The 14,531-nt window shown below is 45.1% G+C and overlaps 1 protein-coding gene across 2 annotated transcripts in view; it reads left to right on the forward strand.

Moving 5' to 3' along the window:
- The first annotated feature begins 4,637 nt into the window (after nucleotides 1-4,637).
- Nucleotides 4,638-14,531, forward strand: part of HPSE (heparanase) — a 39,972-nt gene continuing 30,078 nt past the window's right edge. For both annotated transcript variants that reach the window (XM_040479523.1, XM_040479524.1), the window contains exon 1: nucleotides 4,638-4,958. In XM_040479523.1, coding sequence (XP_040335457.1) covers nucleotides 4,732-4,958 — 227 coding nt within the window. In that variant the 5' untranslated portion in view covers nucleotides 4,638-4,731. The remainder of the gene's footprint in view (nucleotides 4,959-14,531) is intronic.

Here is a 14,531-nt window from a genome sequence, read left to right on the forward strand (position 1 = left end):
CAGTTTATTCTCAATAGTTAAGAGTCTGTTTCTTGGTTTGTGTCTCTCTCACTCTTTTTCGTTGTTGTTGCTGTTGTTTGTTTGTTTTGTTTCTTAAACTTCACATAAGAATCTGTTTCTTAAATTTCACATATGAGTGAAATCGTATGGTATTTGTCTTTCTGTGACTGACTTATTTTGCTTAGCGTTATACTAACTCCATTCGTGTTGTTGCAAATGACAAGATTTCATTCTTTTTTATGGCTGAATAATATTCCATTGTATATATGTACCACATCTTCTTTATCCATTCAGTTATCAATGGACACTTGGGCTATTTTATAATTTGGCTATTTTAAATGATGTTGCAATAAACATAAGGGTGCATATATCCTTTTGCACTAGTGTTTGTGTAGTCTTTGGGTAAATACCCAGTAGCATAGCAGTTATTTCTTGAGGGAGCCCAAAACTACCTAGCTGCCTGGTCAAAAGTGAAGAACAGAATAGAGAGTCTTGCCTACATATATTAGGATAGGACATCTCCTCCCTATGTCCCCACCCCAACCACTTCCCTATTTCCAATGCATTTCCTGGAACTCTCCCTTCTCTGCCCCATGTTTATATTGTTTACACCATTTACCAAGCCTGGGAGTAACAACAAATAACATCCCGCTTAATTCACATTATTGTGCCTTTTTGGCATGAGTCTAATTAATAAGGTCTCCAGGGCCTTCATCATCCCAGAGACAGGTGACCAGAATTGGGCAGTCAGCTCTTCTCTGGGGACTTTTGAATAATCTTTCAGCCTACACCATAATAACCCACCTGGCTATTGTGTGTGTGTGACCCCTGGAACTTAGGAGTCCTTATTCTAGGGACATTCCTGCTTTCTCTGGCACACTCCGGCTTATTTACTGGCTCCAAGTAGCCACTTTCCTACAGAGAAATATATATCTATAGGGTATACATATGGACATTAACTTAATAGAAGAGAATGTAAGCTTACTGCTACTTAGCTGAGTGCTTGGCACATGGTAGGCACCCAACAGATATTTGATTAGATGAATAGACAAATACATGAAAGCACCTTGAAGAACAAACAGCGTGCACCGAATACGTGTTAATGTCCTTCTTTCCAGCCCCTACCACACATTTGCTTGGAGTTTCTCCTTGTTTCAGAGTATAGTTCAATAACCAGAAAATTTAAACAAAAACTTAAATTTAGTAAGTCTAACCCAATAACTCAAAACGATATAGCTTATGTGAACAATTTACACAGCCTAGAGAGAACAAAATATGCTTCAGAAATTGCCCCTACTCAGGGATTTCTACGCTAGAAAAATCTTAGTTTTCTAGATAGACAAGTGAAGAGATTATTCTTTTCTGAAGATGCCCTGAAATCAGCCTATTGCCTTATGAGTGTTTATAGTTATTGACCATGTAAACCTTGTGTGAGTCCCTAAAAACCCAATGCCACTAGAGAAAGTCAGTCCAAAGACCACATGGAAATGATACCACTTTATAATTATTAAATAATCCATACGAACTGTCCTAGTTCATTTGAAGATTTTTATTTCTTTTTTAAAATATTTATTTATTTTTGAGAGAGAGATAGAGCATGAGCAGATGAGGGGCAGACAAAGAGGGAGACATGGAATCCGAAGCAGGCTCTAGGCTCTGAGCTGTCAGCACAGAGCCCGACACAGGGCTTGAACCCACGACCCATGAGATCATGACCTGAGCTGAAGTCGGACACTTGACTGACTTCAAGTGTCCTTGAAGACACTTGAGCCACCCAGCCGGCCCTGAGATTTTTATTTCTAAATCATTATCATCACATAATTTGTGAGTCACCAAATCTGTGCGACATAGTGGAAAAACTCTGGACTTGGAATCAGAAACCTGGGTCTAAATCTACTTCACAAGTTTATTGTCAAGATCAAATGAAGTGGGGCACCTGGGTGGCTCAGCCGGTTAAGCATCCGACTTCAGCTCCGGTCATGATTTCGTGGTTCGTGAGTTTGAGCCCCACGTGCTGACAGCTCAGAGCCTGGATCCTCCTTCAGATTCTGTCTCCCTCTCTCTGCCCCTCCCCTGCTTGTGCTCTCTCTCTCTCAAAAACAAATCAACATTAAAAAAAAAGATTACATGGAGTAATAATAAAAACATATCTGTCCAACACCTACTTCATATTGTATACAGAGCTAGAAGTGTTACATATATTAAGTAGATTCTCAAAAAAAAGCATTGTGAAATATGCATTATTATTCCCACTTTACCGATGAGGAAATTGAGGCTCTGGGAGTTTGAAAAAGTGACCCAGCCTTTCAAGCTGCAGGTCTAGGATGCATGTAGAAGGGCTCTAGCTAGGATGTATATAAGCTGGAAGTTGCCATAAAAATGTAAGGTATCCAAGGGGCGCCTGGGTGGCGCAGTCAGTTAAGCGTCCGACTTCAGCCAGGTCACGATCTCGCGGTCCGTGAGTTCGAGCCCCGCGTCGGACTCTGGGCCGATGGCTCGGAGCCTGGAGCCTGTTTCCGATTCTGTGTCTCCCTCTCTCTCTGCCCCTCCCCCGTTCATGCTCTGTCTCTCTCTGTCCCAAAAAAAATAAATAAAACGTTGAAAAAAAAAAAAAAGTAAGGTATCCAATGACAAAGTGTCTCGGAAATGATAATTTCTATTAATTTTGCTGCATATTCCCTCCCTGCTATGCACCTATGTAGTCCTTTCCTGTGGCATAATGGATCAAACTAACTTAGATCCAGGAGCCAGAAACTCATGTCATCTACAACACAGACCATCACGCGTGCAAGTTGCTCTCCTTTGCTTCCTCATTTATGTTTTCTCAGTTTCTATATTAGTAACTTGTATGTCAACTGCATTGGTCCACATCTCAGGATGTCATGAGGACTCACTGTTTAGAAAACTGGCAATGATCCACTTTTCGAATCACCCAAATATTCCAAAGAAACTGTTGTGACGTTTGCCCTTTGGGATGGCATGTAGGGTCAATGTCGTGGCAAGGCAGAGAAAGAGCCAAGGTATCTGCTTTTCCACTTGCATGTGATGTCCTGGTAACTTGGTTTATGTATGAATTTTTTTCTTATGTATAGTTGCAGGATATAAATTTCATTCAAGTTGCAAAGTAGTAACTGATACACACAATTCTGAAACCGTCACCTTCCTCAACTAACTATATAGTTAAATTTAAGTTCCCTAATATACACATCTATGCAAATTAGATATACATTTTAAAAGAATCCGTTTTTATTTACCTATTTTTTAAAGTAAGCTTTTCACCCAGCATGGGGTTTGAACTCGTAATCTTGAGATCAAGAAACAGTTGCATGCTCTACCGAACGAGCCAGCCAGGTGCCCCCAATCCATTTTTATTGATTGCTTTATAGGTGGTGCAATCTCAGTAGAAAATTCTAAGGGTTTTGGTGTCACTCACTTGTTAACTCAACAAATATTTATTGGAAGCCCGCTAAGTGCCAAGCACAAAGTCATGAGGTTTAGTGAGTGCGATGGACAAGACAAACCCCATCTCTGCTTTCATGGAGTCTGTAATGTAGCAGATGAGCCCAATATGGGAGCAATAGTCACAATACTAGCAAATGTGGTAAGTTCTAGCCAATTCGGGGTGCGGTGAGAGTGTGTCATGGGGACATTCAGCTGCCTGGAGGTTCAGGCATAGCTTCTTTGAGGAAGTTATGTTTCAGCTGAGACAGGCTGCCATTTGCTAGGGGTTTGTGTAACTTTCTTCACATCCCAATTTGACACTTGGACAGAGCCCGGGCCCTCATGTGTAAACGGGGCATAAAGTGCACTTGGCAGAGTTGTGGGAATGAAGAGAATACAAGTAAAGCACTTCTTAGGGCATCTGGCCTAGAGTAAGCCCTAAGTGCGAGGTGCTAGTCACCCTTATTTATCAGTGTAAGGCACCAGGGGAAAACTGGAGTTTGCCCAACAGCTAAAGATAAATGTACAGAGGGGGAATTTGGCATTGGCTCCAAATTCAAGAGACAGTCACTACCCCGGACTTGTCTGGAGGCTTCACGGCCTGAGTTTCAGGTGCTGGAGCACCTGACAGGTTAAGGCTCTGCCCAGCACTGTTTCCATGGTTAAATTGGTGAGGAATTTTTGAGGGTTGATCTCTTTCTAGCTGTAGGTGAGCCGACGCCCAGGTCAGATTTTTTCACGTAAAAGTAATACGCCTGGGAAACAGCTCTCTGGTCAAAGGACACACGGTTAATCAAGTGACAAGCAAGTATTGCTGAGCCAGATGCGAGGGGGAGTGACGAAGGCTCAACTGGAGGTTTTAGCTGAGGGTCAGAAGACCCGGCGCCACCCCGATGACGCCTGGAAGTGGGGCACGCGGGCCACGACCCTGCGCTCCGGGGTTCGGGATGCCCAGCGCTGGTCCGCGAGCGCTCCCCCTCCAGGCCTCCTGGACGCACGTATCCGGCCACGTCCGCACCCTCCGAGCGCGAGTGGGTGATTTCGAAAGTGGGCGTGACCGGCCCCGAGGGGAAAGCGTGCTAGGAAGTGGGAGTGAGCGGGGGAGGCGGGGCGGCGAGAAGAGGGAGCCGGGTGAGGGATGCAGGGCAGGAGTGGGAGGGTTGCAGGGCGCGGTGGGAGGGGTGAGGCGCGAGGGAGAAAAGGGCGCTGTGGCGCGGCGGGAGGAAGTGCGCCAGGTCCCGGCTCCCGCTGCGAGGCGCCCCGCGGGTGGGCCGGCCAGGTGAGCCCGAGATGCCGCTGCGCTGGAAGCCGGGGCCGCCGCTGCCGCAGCTGCTGCTGCTCCTGGGGCCGCTCGGCCCCTTCTCCCCGCGCGCCCCGATGGGACTCGCGCAGGCGGACGCCGCCGCGGAGCTGGACTTCTCCACCGAGCGGCCGGTGCACCTGGTGAGTCCCGCCTTCCTGTCCTTCACCATCGACGCCAACCTGGCCACGGACCCGCGGTTCCTCACCTTCCTGGGGTAAGCGCCGGCCTCTGCCTGTCCCTGGGTCCTGTCTTCCTGACAGCCACGCCCGGGAACCTTGATCTCTCTGTCTCTGCCTCTCTCCTTCCATCCCGCCTTTCCTCCCTCCCTCTCCTGTGACAGCCGCCCCCAAACCGCTCGTTCCCGCCTGCATTCATTCAGCGAGTGCTGCCTGAGCGCCAACTGAGGGCCAGGTATTACGGGGAAATTTGGAAAAGAAACTTGCCACCTGCCCCAGAAACACTTCTGGAGGAGGGGACTCGGGCAGTGTACCTGGAGCCTGTGAGCCCTTGAATTTGCAGCACAGTGTAGGACAGGTAAGATTGTGGACCAGGCGTCCTTCGCTTAAACTCTGTTAGGAAGGTTAAAAGGAAAAAAGAAAAGAAGTCAGATGTTAAAAGTCTCAAAGAAGAGTAAGTGTGTGTGCTGTGTGTGTGTATGTGTGTGTAAAATATAATTTTATATATTTTAAAATAAACTTTCAAAGAGCAGTTTTAGGTTCACAGCAAAGTTGAGCACAAGGTACAGAGATTTCCAGGATTACACTATATTTTTTAAAAAATCTAAGTATTAGAGGCACCTGTGTGGCTCAGTTGGTTAAGCCTCCGACTCTTGGTTTGGGCTCAGGTCATGATCTCACGGTTTCATGAGTTCAAGCCCCTTATGGGGCTCTGTGCTGACTGCAGAGCCTGCTTGGGATTCTCTCTCTCCCCCACTCTCTCTGTCCCTCCCCGACTTTCACTGCCTCTGTCTCTCTCAAAATAAAGAAATAAACTTAAAAAAAAAATCTAAATATTAAGTAAAGGAGACCTAGGAGACTATTGCAGTGACTTACAGAGCCTTAATAAAAAGATATTTTTCCAACACGAGACTGCAAAATCAGCTGTAATTTTTTTTCTCCCCTGAAAGAGACAAACTGGTGCATGTTCACTGCCCCCGCCTCCTAAATGCAGGCTGATCCCAGGACAGGGAGCTTCAGGGACAGTCCCAGGTCGTCTAGGCCACTCATCTAGATCATGAGAGCCTCCAGAGATGGCCACACCTCAGCCAACACACACAGCTGGGAATCTCATCATTGCCAAACACCCACACCCTGTCCTTTCTGTGCCCACTCTGTCAGCTGAACTGCCATTGCTAATTTCAGTCATTTGTTCTGTCCATAAAAGCAGGTAGCCTAATGGTTAAGAGATTGGCAGTCTGACTACACTAACTTGATTCCCATCTCTGCCAGAGTTGGGTGGCTTGCTTGTTACAGGTTGCTTGGCAACCCCAAGCCTCAATTCCTTCACCTGTAGAATAGAACTTCTAAAGCCTTTTGGTGGGATTGTTCTGAGGACTTCATGAGACAATATAGAAGTACTTAGCACAGTGTTTGACACACAGTGTTCAAAATTTAAGCTCATTGCTTCTTCTTGGAAAATGAGGAGTATTGCTAACCACTCACCAGTTCTCTGTGTGTTTCTTTCCATCAGAGTTAACCTCCATGTTTCCCTGGGGTAGCAGAGGGAGAATTTCCTGGTGGAGAGGAACCCCCATGTTTTGCCCTTCCCCTTGGGAATAGGAAGCTGAATACCACACAGCAGGTGGTTGGAGACAGATTACTCTGCAGAAATGCTAAACTACAGGGCCCCATGTGTGAGCACCTCAGGCTAGCTTGGGAAGTGGTGGGGGGGGTGATGATAGGAAAAGAGAGGGTGTTGGGGGTGCCTTGCTAAAAACAGAGGCACTGACTAAACCACTTTCCTGAAACGGGAGAACTCAAGTCCTGTGCTGCTGCTGCTGCAGCTAGCCTGTGCCCACCCCTCCCCAAGGAAGGGCATCTGGGGATTCTTCCTGGAGAAACACGTCCAAAGGAAAAAACCTACAGCATGACTTTTAGGGTCCAGGCCTGATGGCCCTGCAGTCAAGCTAACACATGGACTAGCTCCATCCTCATCCTCCCCACCCCCAAAACACGCAGAATTTCCAGTCTGCAGTGCAGCAAGGGTGATACCTTTGTCTCGTGTCTCCCATAGCACTCTTTCTTCCCTGTTGGCCCCACCTTTTGGTTGAAAGCTGGAGGATAATGAAAACCAAAAGACTATATTGTGCAGTAGATAAAACTCCGTGTATTCCTGCTCATACGGGCTCCTGACCACACCAGTCCACTCCCTTGGCAGCGGCTGTCTTCATGCCTGCTCTTCAGGGGCATCTGCAAGCCCTTCCATACTATTCCCAGCGAGATCTGAAAAGACTGAGGCTCAGATAAGCAGGAGCTCCCTCCCTCTCGCTCTCAGCTAAGACCTAGCTTCTGAATGAGGGTCTGAGAGTCCCTCTCGCCAGGGTGGTTAGCACAGTGCCCAAAGTGACCTGGCCATCTCAGAAGGCAACACTAAGCTTAATAGCTGTGAGATGGGTGTTGTTCTGGTACCGTTCCTCAAAGGGGAAGCCGCTCAGGCAAAGATGGCAACGGCTGAGCAGAGGAAAGCTCAAGTAATAAGGAGAGGGTAATTAAAATAATTGAGCCTTTGTCATATGCCAGGCCCCATTCGTAGCATTTCCTAGGTGTTAATGCATTTATTCCTTCCTACAAAACTATGAGGTCAGTGATATTATCATCTCCATTTTAAAAAATGAAGAGGGGCGCTGGGGTGGCTCGGTTGCATAAGCGTCTGACTTCGGCTCAGGTCATGATCTCACGGTTCGTGGGTGCGAGCCCCACATCGGGCTCTGGGCTGACAGCTCAGAGCCTGGAGCCTGCTTCGGATTCTGTGTCTCCCTCTCTCTCTGCCCCTCCCCTGCTCACGCTCTGTCTCTCAATAATAAATAAACATTGAAAATTAAAAGAAAAGAAAACATTGAGGTTTAGGGAAACTCTGTAACTGGCCCCTAGTCAGTCAGCTGTTCATGAAGGAGCAGAGTCTGGACCTAGATACTAATTGCAGGGACAAGATTATACAAAAACAAAGTAAGAAGTTTATATTTCTTAAAGCAGTAGGGTAGGGTATAGAGGAAAAAGATTGTCCAGAAACAAATTGAGGAGATTGATATAATGAAAAGAAGCACTGACCCGAGAGTAGGAGAATCGGGGCCCAAACCTCTGAGGTGCTTCAACAGAATCCTAAGCAAATTTAATCAGATGGCGTGGTCTGGTTTCCCATCACAGCAAACAGATGTGTTTTGTTTTGTTTTTCCACATTTGCAGTTAGAGAACGTAGAGTGCGCAGAACTTAAGTGCCAATGATAGAACAATCTAGAATTGGAAAGGAACATCTTTTCAGTTTGCCTTCTTCCCAGAGGTAATCAAGAACCTGATCAAAAACTTCCTAAGCCGATGTGCAGAGCTCTGAACAGGCACTGACCCTCAAAGAAGGGAGTGTTGAGACCAGCACTGCTCAACAGATAGAACGTGAGCCTCATATGCAAACTACATGTGCAATTTAAAACTTTTTGGTGGGACGCCTGGGTGGCTCAGTCGGTTAAGCATACAACTTCGGCCCAGGTCATGATCTCACAGTTTGTGAGTTTGAGCATCAGGCTCTATGCTGATAGCTCAGAGCCTGGAGCCTGCTTTGGATTCTGTGTCTCCCTCTCTCTCTGCCCCTCCCCTGCTTGCTCTCTGTCTCTCTCTCTCAAAAATAAATAAAAACATTAAAAAAAATAAAAACAAATTTTTTTTGGTAAGTCACGTTTAAAAGTAAAAGAAACAGGTGAAGTTAATTTTAATAATATATTTTATGTAACACAAAATATCCAAAGTTTATCATTTCAACATGTCATCAATATAAAAATATTAATGAGATCTCTTACACTCCTTTTCACATCAGGTCTTCAAAATCTGGGGTCTATCTTATGCTCCTAGCACATCTCAATTCAGACTAGCCACATTTCAAATCCTAGCCACATTGGCTAGTGGTTACCATCTTGGCAATGAAGCCCACACTGCAAACAAGATACAGACACAAGCACAGTCCTCTAACACGAGGTAAAAAAGGAGAGTGCGAGTCAGTGCTAGAGTTCGTAGGGACTACAGAGCGGGAAAGGTGGTGCTAAATGTCGACAGCAGTAATAATGCAGTTGTGCTTGCTTTTCATAAAGGTTTGCTTATTTTTTTCCAGCAAAGTTCATTCCTTTTTGCCAGTCTGATGAATAGTTATTAATAATGACTTTCAGTAATCAGATTCCTGCATCTTCATGGACAAAATTGCTTTTCTTATTTGGAAAGTCACTTATAATCAACGTCAGGTGCACATTTTGAAAACTGATGTTGGAAATAACCTCAGGCCCTCTGCGTGCCTATTGCTGAGAGAATGAACCACAGCCAGAGAAACAGAACTGAGAACAGTTACAAGCCATAGACTCACATTTCCTGACCCCCAAGAAGCACTCTCTCCCTGATTAAGTGCTCATTGTTCCCTTCTCTCCCAAACCTTTCATTGTGCTCTCTGGAGCCCTTTGCATAGTACCCCTGCTTTATCCTCCTCACAGACTATTCCCACCCTAGCTAAAACTTGGCTCTTCTCTGAAGACCCAAGTGGAGAAAGAGACGTGGCTACTTCCCTGAGGTAGCCCTTTGGGGTAGAAACTATGCATTCTCCAATATCGCAGCCCTTTTCCCATTCACCAATGTACCTTCTAGGTGATTGCCCACCATTTTGAATGTAGTTCAAATCCCTACTGGATTGTTACCTTGGGCAATAGCCTCCTTTTGTTCAGATTCCTTGTCTGTAAAAAGAGGATAATAATGATACCTACCTCTCTGGTTTGTTTCGGGATCGAGTAAAATATTTTATGCCAGGTGTCCAAAACACTGAGTTTGCACAAACCTAGTGCATGCTAGAGATGACGGTCGTGACTCCAGTGTGAGGTACACTCCTCTATGTCTGGCTCTCATCCTATGTTCCTTATCACTGCGCTGTGCTTTATTCTGACTCATTCTCCTTATCGATGAAAGATTGGCATTGATTTCACAGTTTTCTCTCCCCTCCCACGTTCCACCGTCATCCTAGATGACTTCAAATGCACTTGCATAAACTGTCTCTCAATCTCTTCACACCCATGCTTCATAATACTCGTCACTCACTGTTATATTGGAACCAGCTTGTACTATCTTATGAAATGTGTGCAGCTCTTCCCAATTCCACATTCACTGGCATCAATGCTGCCATCTTGAATCAGCCCTGGTGGGTATTTACACCACGGAAATTGGCAAGTGCTAAGAAACAGGGCACTTGCTATTTGGGAGCCAGCTTGCTAGCACACACCGCTTCACCCCATTTCAACCACTTCATGCCACGGCCATGCCTCTTTTCATCATTAAGAACATTTTAACATCTGAAGTCGTAAATGAAAATCTCCCATTCTTGGGCCACACTCTTTACCCTCTTACATTTTCACTCTGTGGATCCACCACAACTATTTGTTACTTAACCTCCACTGGACAGCCTTTTCCTGTCTCTCCTTCTTCCACATCTCATTTGGGCTTCTTGGTTTGCCACATGAATCATTCTTGTGATAACATCCCCAAACTGCTGCTCCATGGTTCTTCCTGCCAAACCCAAACCTATAGCTCCGAACCTAGCTACAGTTTCCCTTTTCGGGGGAAGGTTACCATGAAGTCTGGGGAGGAAAAATATTGCCTAATTATGAATTATAGTGCCTATTAATAGGCCACTTTTTTGTATTTGTCTTTGCCTGCTGTCTCAGTGTGCCTCCCTAAATAGCTGGGCTATTAGCTCTTGGGGCAGAGGGGAATGTCCCAGACACATGGGTTGCCCTATAAATTCGTGGCCTCCAGACTTACTTGGCCCTAGGGCTACCCCTCAATTCTTCATTTCTCTGCCTCTCTCATTCTCCACGTCCTTACAACTCTGATCCCATTTCCACCTCATCACTTTTAACCCATGTATGACCACCTTTCTGTTTCCCAAAGAAAATGAAGTCACTGGACAAGAACTTCCTTTTCTTCTTGCCACCAAATCTGCATACATACCATGGCCACGTCTAGCTTTCTTCCTTTCTCTCTCCTCACGCCAGCGCTTCTAGCTCTGCTGTGTGCCCTGTAGCCTCCCCAAGGACTTTGCTCTATCAGTCATCTCTTCTCTTCTCCCCCGTATTTAATCTCTCCCTTTTGACTGAGTCCTTCCCCACAGTGTAGAAAAATCTCAAGTCTTTCCTGTCTCAAACACCACCCTGTATGTATGCCTCTGCAGTAACTGCCCTCTTTCTCTCTTCCCCTTTGTGGCCTTCCTTACTGCCTGCCCACTCCTTCCTTGGTCCACCTTCACGATGTCCCTATCATAGTATCATAAAATCAATGTCTCCAGTATCACAATGGCCTTTTGTGGCAAAATCCAATAAACACCTTTCAGTCTGTATCTTATTGGGTCTCAGTCATGGGTTTAATTTCTCAGTGTCCCCCACAATTCATACATTGAAGTCTTAACCCCGTATCCCAGCATGAGACCTTATTTGGAAATAGTGCCACTGAGGATATAATTAGTTAAGAACTAGTCGTACCAGAATGGAAGGAGCCCTAATCCATTATGACTGATGTCCTTGCAAGTAGAGGAAATCTGGAGACCGATATGCACACAGAGAGAGCACTGTGTGAAGACTGGAGTAAACGCTGCCACAGGGAAATCAGAAGCTGGGAGAGCACCTGGAACGGATCCTTCCCTGGTAACTTTAGAGGATGCATGGCCTTGCCAACACCTTGATTTCAGAGTTCTAGCCTCCACATCTAAAAGAAAGTAAATTTATGGGGCGCCTGGATGGCTCAGTCGGTTAGGTGTCTGATTTCGGCTCAGGTCATGATCTCACAGTGCACGAGTTTGAGCCCCTCATCAGGCTCTGTGCTGACAGCTCAGAGTCTGGAGCCTGCTTCAGATTCTGTGTCTCCCTCTCTGTGTGCCCCTACCTGGCTTGTGCTCGGTCTTTCTCAGTCTCTCAAAAATGAATAAACGTTAAAAAAAAATTTTTTTTTTTAAGAAAGTAAATTTCCCTGTGTAAGCCACTGGTTTGTGGTACTTTGTTACCGCATCCCGAGCAAAGTAATGGAGGCTCTTGGAAGCATTTGGCAAGGTTGACGATTGAAACTCTATGTTGCCTCCATTTCTGGGGGTTTCCCGTGCCTCTTTAACACTTCGTCTCTTTCTCTAGCTTGTCTCAAATGTTGGATGCTCCTCAGGCCTCTGGCTTAGGCCTTCTTTTCACATCACGGAATCTCCTGCGGGGTCTCACCCACTTTCAGGGCTCGAATTCATGCAGTGGTATGCTGGGGAGTGTTTAGCAATTGGCTCTTGGGGACGAGGGGAAACTGATTTACGGTGTTTTGTGTTTTTGTTTTTCTTTTTTTTCTGATTTCTGTGGTATATATACCCCCACCATGGCTGGTTTCAAACTGCCAAGAGTTTAACACCTTGTTCTCAAAATATAACAACTGGCTCTCACAGCTGGTATGAGCCAGTACAAGCTGGCTGCAGCGCGTCTCTGCTTTTGTGTCGGAGACAAGCAGTGTATTTTTACACGTAAGGTAAGATAAAAATACCTGTAGTCTTTTCTTTCCCTTAACAAACTGCTCCCTAAATGGAGTATCTGCAGCTGCTTTTATGTGTCCTTTTGTTATTTCCATACCGCTGTGGTGGTGGTAGAGGCCCCGCCCCCTTTTCTTTTTTCTGTCTGTGATAGAAACAGTGTATTTCTGACCAATTTTGTTTTTAGGACTCGTTTTGCAGCTGTTTAAAGTCTGGTTTTTGTCAGAGGACATCAGTCTTGTATTTTTAAAATAAGGAAATGTTCCCCTTCAAAGGAGATAGTGAAAAAGGTCTTTAATACCAACACTTTGCAACACGTGACTTCCTTTACTTGGCAGGAGCTATAGCACTGAGTTTCTATTGTGCTCAGAAAACAGTCTTTGTCTGGCTCTACTTGCCCTTTCACCAGGGAGCACTCGCTTATTCATTCACTTAACAAATATTTATTAAGCGCCAGCTGTGTGCCTTGCACTTATGTAGGTGCTAAGGAGATTCTGATGAGTCAGACAGATAAGAACTTACAGGGGTGGAGGGGAGACAGGTAGTAAACCAAGCAAATAAGTAAGTTAATTTCAGAAAGTGGTGAATCCTTTGAAGAACATTCAGGGCAATGTGACCGAGAGTGACCCGAGGTGGTATAGTCACTATCTCTGGGAAGCAGGCTCTGGGACTCGGGCATCTGACACAGGCTGTGCACAGATATGTATCTTGAGGTACCATAGCTCCTTCTACATTGTGCTAGTTTTCCCTCCATTTCCCAGAGAGCACCAGTGTCTGGTATTGCTTGCAAATACCAGCTACATAACAAATCTAAATGAGCTTCCTCTATCATCCAATGCAATCAAAATGCCGAGGAATGAAATCAGTGCCTGGCCAAAGGCAGGGGAACAGAACCAGTCTCAAGAGACTCTGAGGAAGTACCTTATATCAGTTTTAGGGCTGTGTCTCTGCACCTGTGGGCTGGGGGTTACTAGTCACCGACATTTAGATCGAGGACTGTACATCCTGCACCTCGCCTAGATGTGTCCCTGAGCTCCTGTTACACATGGCCAAGGGCCAGATGGAAGTATGTTTTTTTTGGTTTTCCTTTAGCATCTCAAATTCTACAAAACTGTGCCCCTTCCCCGCCCTCATGGCCATCTCCAGTCTATCACCTGTTCTTTATCTCAGCAAATATTACCATTTTCCAACATGCTTCCCAGGGGTAATCCTTGACTCTTCTGCAATATCCAATTAAACACCGAATCTAGTAGTTCTACCTCCACAGGTATCCTGAATGTATCCACCTCTCTCCATCCCCACTGCTGTTCTCTTACCTCAGTGCATCACTTTCAGTTTATATAAATGTGACCACAGTCTCAGTCCTTCTCTTCAGTTATTTACACTACAGCCTGAGATTCTTTTCTAAAATGGAAGGCTAGTGAGGCCATTCCACTGCTTTAAATCCTTCCATAGTTCCATATTGCCCTCACAGAAAATTGGATTCCAGGACATGGGGGCTCATAGTCCCTACATGGTACAGCCCTATCTGCCTCTCCAGTCTGTCCTCTCCCTGCTCTCAATCTGTAGGCTCTAACTACACCCATTAGCTCTTCAGCGGTGCCATATTCTCTTCTACCTCTGGTCTTTATGGACATTTCCCTACACCTGGAACACTTGCTTCAATCCCATCTATCTTTGATCTGGATTAGATTTATTTCTTTTGAATGTCTAACAGTGAAACTACTTCTCCTGAAAACCCCTAACCACACACGATCCCCAGCCCAAAGTCTGGGTTAGGATCCCCTTTGTATGTTCTCATAATACTGTTTTGGAATTGCCTACTTACTTGCTTATATATATATACGTATATATATATATATACATATACATATATACATATATACATATATATATATATATACATATATACATACATACATATATACATATATACATATATACATATACATATATACATATATACATATATACATATACATATATACATATATACATATATACATATGTATATATACATATATACATACATACATATATACATATATACATATAT

This window comes from Herpailurus yagouaroundi, unplaced genomic scaffold (assembly GCF_014898765.1).
Source record: "Herpailurus yagouaroundi ecotype Mexico unplaced genomic scaffold, PumYag 28, whole genome shotgun sequence".
Lineage (NCBI taxonomy): Eukaryota > Metazoa > Chordata > Mammalia > Carnivora > Felidae > Herpailurus > Herpailurus yagouaroundi.